The following is a 6,032-nucleotide window of genomic DNA, read 5'->3' on the forward strand; positions in this document are numbered from 1 at the left end:
AAGAACCTTAATTATTGCTGTTCATTTTTAACAGTGTAATTTTGACTCCGTTCGGTGCAGCTGTCAGAGGATCAGCACTGAAAACAGAGAACAAGATAAACAGCCACAGAAAAACACAGAAAGACAAAACCTGGAGTCAGGCGTTTCTGTGATGAACTCGGCAGGAGGTCAGAAGGTCACATCTGAACTGGATCCTGGATCCAAACTCTGAGAACTGAAGTAAAGAACTGGAGAACTGGACCAGACAGACAGGAAAGAGGAGGAACTGGTTCAGACTGAATGGACCAAACCATTCAGTAGAAATGGACAGTTCCCAGATCTCAACCTCAGAATTTTTTTTTTTAAGATTTTAACTTTTTTGCTCCACTTAAAGTTGTAAATAATAATTTTAGCAAATAAAAATAAATAAATGTTGATTCTGAAGTTGGAGTCAGGATGTGAGGGTTCTCTGCTCCTAAGCGCTGTCTGTGTAGTCGGCTTGAGTCAGGTCAGATTGGGTCGGATCGGATCGGATCGGGTCGGATTATATCGGGTCGGGTCGGATCAGACCGGATCAGGTCAGATCGGATCGGGTCGGATTCGATCGGATCGGGACGTTAAGGCTGTGCAGCCTTTCAATCAACTCGACCCGGTAAGAATTGTTCCAGTACAAAGATCCATCAGGGATCCGGAAACATTCAGCATCAGAGAGAGACGGACAACAAGATCCTGCCTCAGAGAACCATAAAGACGGTTCAGAACCAGTTCAGAACCAGTTCAGAACTAAAACTGGACCAGAGACTAAACATAACCAACAGAGTAGAAAGTACATTTATTAATGAAGGACACACATCCATCATCCATCATCCATCCATCCATCCATCCATCATCCATCCATCCATCCATCCATCCATCATCCATCCATCCATCCATCCATCCATCCATCCATCCATCATCCATCCATCCATCCATCCATCCATCCATCCATCCATCATCCATCCATCCATCCATCCATCCATCCATCCATCATCCATCATCCATCCATCCATCCATCCATCCATCCATCCACTGTACATCATGTACGGCTGAGGCAGAATTGCAGTTGAAGTAAGACATACTGCCCCCTGTAGGTTGCTGTTAGCATCAGTTATAATTAATGTTTTTGAACATTTTTGTGGAAAATTTGCATCAGAATAAAATAATCTGTTGATTTTGTGTGAATTCTCCCAATAACAGAATCAAAAACTGGCAGGACTGATATTTGTGCTTGAATTAGTTGATATTTTTGTTTTATTTCCAAAGGTTTGTAGCTTAATTAATAGTAATTGTTTATGTCAGGCAGGAGAAACTGGTAAAGCTGCAGATATGGGACCAGCATGCACTGGGGCGGGCCGGCGGTGGAGCAGGAGCCAATAGGAAACCTGCTCCTGCCTGCGTCATCAGCATACGAATGAACAACAGAACTGTCGTTACTTTGGCTCCATAAACAAAAACATGCCACACTTTTCAGTTTCTCCTTCCACTTCACAGTGAAGGTGCACTGTAAAAAATATTTGTATATTTGACAGTGATAAACAGTAAATATATGTCAGGAAAAACCATAAAGCAACGTCAACCTGTTGATTTGATGTGAGGTGAAAACAATAATTTATATTTTTACATTAATTTTATGGCTTGTTTTCATGTTAATTTTAGCAAAAATGATTGTTTTTTCCATTAAGTTAAAACATTTAGTTTTACAGTGAAACATTGACTCCAGCATCATTTCAACAGTAAAATCAACGACGACTTCGAACCGTGAAGAAAACTAAATGTTTTACAGCTGCTGGTTTTTCACCAGAAAATTAACATTTTTGTTTTTACAGTGTGAGTTTGACTGGAATACGACGGACCGGTCCGGATCCGTCTGGTTCTGCTGCGTGTTCTCTGACACAGAGTCCTGTTCTGACCCAGTCTCTGGTACTGATCCAGTCTCTGGTTCTGATCCAGTCTGTGGTTCTGGCCGTGTTCGGCCCGCCAGCGCAGCGCCGACAGGAAGCCTCAGGTGTTTGTGTCTCAGGTTTCTGCTGGATCACAGAATTCCCTGGAGTCCGGTGAAACCGACCTGCGGGTCGATACCGCGCTCTGATCCGCCGTAAACAAACACACTGGCGTTCCCTGAGGAAAGACCGCGTCCCCTTGAGGCCCCGCCCCTTCAGGCCCCGCCCCTTTGGCACCCGCTCTTTTAAGCCACGCCCCCTCCGGCTCCGCCCCCTGCTGGTCACACAGCTTATTCTGAGGTTTCGGGCCTGAATGCGAGGATTATCCAGCAGGTGGGAATAATCCTCAGACATTCAGCGTTTCTCTGATGAACACAAACAAACCTGCAGCGTTCTGGTTCTGGTTCTGGTCGGCTGACGGCTGCAGATTCACTGAACACACTCTGAGCAGCAGCGAGCTGACTCATGGCAGCTTTAAATCTCCTCTCCTCTGCAGTCCGGACGGCCGAGCCGGGTCCAATCAGGGCCCGGCTGCACCCAGAATAAACTCACTGCTTCCATCAAACCGTCTAAAATGATCTGGAAGCAGGATAAAAATAGCCTCCTTCTGGCTGAAAATACATCTGACGGTAAAAAAAACCCTGCTGGGCGTCTGAAAACTGAGAATATCCGAGTTCTTCTGCTGCTCAACATTTCTGGATGGAAAAGGATAAAAATTTGTTTCAGCCTGAATGTCTGCAGAACTCAGAGCTGATTGCAGCTTTTCACGGCTCTGATGTCTGCGGACGGTTTAATGGAGTCTTCCTCATCCCAAAGGAGAAATCTCCACTGGACCTATTTACTGATCATCGAACCAACCCTGTTAATTATGTCGCCGCTGAAACGTTTAAACAGGCAGAAGATTTCTGCTCTCTGCAGATTTACTGGTCTTTATATCACTGTTTTCAAAAACTAATCAGCCAATCAGAATGAGTCACAGTGAGCAGAACAAGAAATGTTCCACAGTTAAAAAGCTAAAGAGCTAGCTGCGCTAACCCTGAAGCGCTAGTCATGAACATTAGAACATGTAAAGTATAACGTTAACCTGGAGCTGGAAGATCTTTCAACTGCAGCTATGATTTAAACTGAAGTTAGTGCTTTAGCATTAGCTTCTGATAGATACCGTGTCAGTGAAGCATTTTAATGTTAGCTTCCGCTATATACAACGTTGGTCTGGTGCTTTAGCGTTAGCAGATCTGCAACACCCTTAGATTTTCTATTTATGTTAATATCTTGTTCTTTACTGTCTTTGTTTCATTTTGTTCTTGTTTGAAATAAAATCATTGGGGAAAAAGAGGAGAAAGAATTAGAGCATGAATATAAACTATAGTTTATAACCAAAACTTCAACAAACATGTTGAATTTTATTCAACTCAAAGTTTACAAAACAGTCGAGTAAATAAGATTTGAAATCTGGAAAAGTTCATTTAGAGGAAGACAAGTGGGAATTTCCAAGTTAGCAAAAGTACCAAAGGAAAAATTAGCTTCTCTGTTAGCATCATATTAGCATAATATTAGCATATTAGCGAAAGTGTGCCCACCAGTGAAAGGTCTGATCTTTTACAGGAGAATCTAAATTTGATTTAGTAAGAATAGGTTTTCAGATGAAATATTCTATAAATGACTATAAGTTTAATTAGCAACTTTTCCCTTTAATATGATATTAGAGACACGTTAGCTTGACTGCACTGATTTTATCCCAGCATTAAACTGTGCAGGCCCTTTGTCTGTCTGAGAATATTCAAAGATACTTAGCGTCTCAGTCAAGATGGCCGCCTCTCTCAGGCCACAGTCAGTTTCCTCTGGAGCGCCTCAGGGCTGACGGCTCAGAACCCGTCACATCTGCAGATGAACCAGCTGGATGATCTCAGTTAAAAGTTTAACCTGCTTGATTCTGACCCCGAACCAAAACCATGAAGCAACACACGAGCCACGCAGACTCTGGACGTCATGACAACTGTTCCTGACTGCGTCCATGTTTCCAGTTTGGCTCGCCCGCTTCCGGTCCCAGGAGGATGGACTCCGACCATCTGTCGGCCCGGCGGGCGGTCGGCGCGCTCCGTCCGTTATCTGCTGCTACGCTTTCATCTTCTCCTCACACCCCGTCACCAATCTGTCCCCACCGTCCCCACCGTCCTCCAGGGGACGGATTTCTGGGAACCAACACTAAAGAACCGTTTGGATTCTGTTGGAAAAACAGCTAAAACGTCCGACAGTTTTAAACATATTTAAATAAAACCTGTTCTCAGGTGGAAAAGGCAAATAGCTTTAAATCTGTTTTAGAGGCGAAGGACTGCAGGCAGGACGCCATCATGGACCCAACCAACAGGCTCCACTTCAACCCGAAGAAAGTTGCTTTGAAGGAAAAGCTTTTTGAGAAACAAATCATCTAGAAAGAATAATGGATATACAGCTGCTGTTATGACTATTATTATTAATCGATATGAATAATAATCATTCTGAGTTTGTTTTCACCACTGCAGTTCAGAACCAACCAGAAACCAGAAGATTTGGTGGGAAAATCCTGCAGGACGTCCGTCTGTTTCCCCTGAATGAAGTTTCTAAGGTTTAAAACGGAAACAAAACGATGACTCCACTTCACTGGCGCAGATTTTAATCTGAGTTTTATCTCATCACACAACATTTACACCAGATGAGGCCAGAGGCTGGACCAGTGTCTGCTGTCTCATCGGCCCACCTGTCTGCACACAGTCCTCCCAGCTCCCCAAAATCCCACCAGTCCTCCCAGTCCTCCCAGTCCCACCAGTCCTCCCAGTCTTTCTGCAGGTTCTGCTGCATCAGTTTCTGGGTTGAAAACAAACAGTCTGCACCCCATCCCATAATAACCACACCTAACAGCCCCAGCAGCTGTAATCAGGATGGAGCATCAGGATACTGCTGCAGCACCATCCATCCATCCATCCATCCATCCGTTCATCCATCCATCCATCCTCCATCCTACCTGCCGCCTTCTCTTTCTCTTTCTCCATCTCCGGCGGTCTTCCTCCGGCCTGCTGCTGCTTCCTTCCCGGTCAGCTGATCCCAACAACAGGCGTCGGTTCCCGGGGAACAAGTCCGCTGCGGAGGAGGAAGAGGAGGATGAGGAGGAACAACAAGGCGCGGTGTTTTTCCTCCTCCTTCTTCTTCTCCTGTCCTTTTTCCGTCTTCCAGTCCTCCCTCCTGCGGACGTTCGGGCTCGTGCGTTCACCTGGTCCAGTCCACGCGCCGCTCTCTCTCTCTCTCTCTCTCTCTCTCTCTCTCTCTGCACGCGCCTACTGCTGCAGCCCGAGACAGGAGTGACGTCACCACCGGAAGAGTTTTTAGGGTGACTAAATCATGATAGACTTGGGGTTAGAGGTCAGTGTGATACTCCAAACTCTACTGCACATGCGCAGACATTTTCATAAAACCAGTTAAACAGCCAGTTTCTAAAAATCCTTTGAAGTTTTCGCCAGTCCAGTTCAGAACAGGGTGACCAGGGCTGGCCCGAGGCTGCTTGGGGCCCTGGGCAGGGGAGGACTTAGGGCCCCTCTTCTTGTTGAAGCTACTTAAAAATATTAAAAAATGTTTTTCTTTCTTCCATGTTGGTTAAATTCGTCACCAGGAGACAGATAATCTGTGAAAGGATCGATCTCCTCCACCGCCGCCCTGAGCTGCTGTGGCTGAAGAAACGCACCCAAAACAACCAATCAGAGCCAAGGGGAGGGGCTTAATGCTGTCAATCAACCTCATGTACTCAAATGTGGTAGAGAATCAACTTACCACTGCAGGAAACGGTTTATATCAGTGGCTAACTAGCCTAGCATTCATGACAAGTTAGTGGAGAAGCAGCTGTAACATAGCAGAACGCAGGGGGTTCTGAGCAGCGCGTACATGTGGATGATTGACAGCACTAAGACCCACCTCCTGGCTCTGATTGGCTGTTTCTGACCATGATTGTATTTCTACAGTTAACAGATTTTTTCACTGCTGTTCTGAAAACTTATGATCGATTAGTAAAGTTTGACTGTGGAGTGAAATTAAACATCATGACGG

At 45.2% G+C, this 6,032-nt stretch overlaps 1 protein-coding gene across 1 annotated transcript in view; it reads right to left on the minus strand.

Annotated features, from left to right (window-relative positions):
- The window catches only part of LOC116707563 (fibroblast growth factor 12), a 41,144-nt gene extending 35,902 nt beyond the window's left edge, over positions 1-5,242 (minus strand). The window contains exon 1 of the mRNA XM_032544960.1: positions 4,960-5,242. Within this exon, the coding sequence (XP_032400851.1) occupies positions 4,960-4,987 (28 nt within the window). The 5' untranslated portion in view covers positions 4,988-5,242. The remainder of the gene's footprint in view (positions 1-4,959) is intronic.
- Positions 5,243-6,032: the final 790 nt, after the last annotated feature.

The sequence above is a fragment of the Xiphophorus hellerii genome, chromosome 18 (assembly GCF_003331165.1).
Source record: "Xiphophorus hellerii strain 12219 chromosome 18, Xiphophorus_hellerii-4.1, whole genome shotgun sequence".
In the NCBI taxonomy this organism is placed as follows: Eukaryota; Metazoa; Chordata; class Actinopteri; order Cyprinodontiformes; family Poeciliidae; genus Xiphophorus; species Xiphophorus hellerii.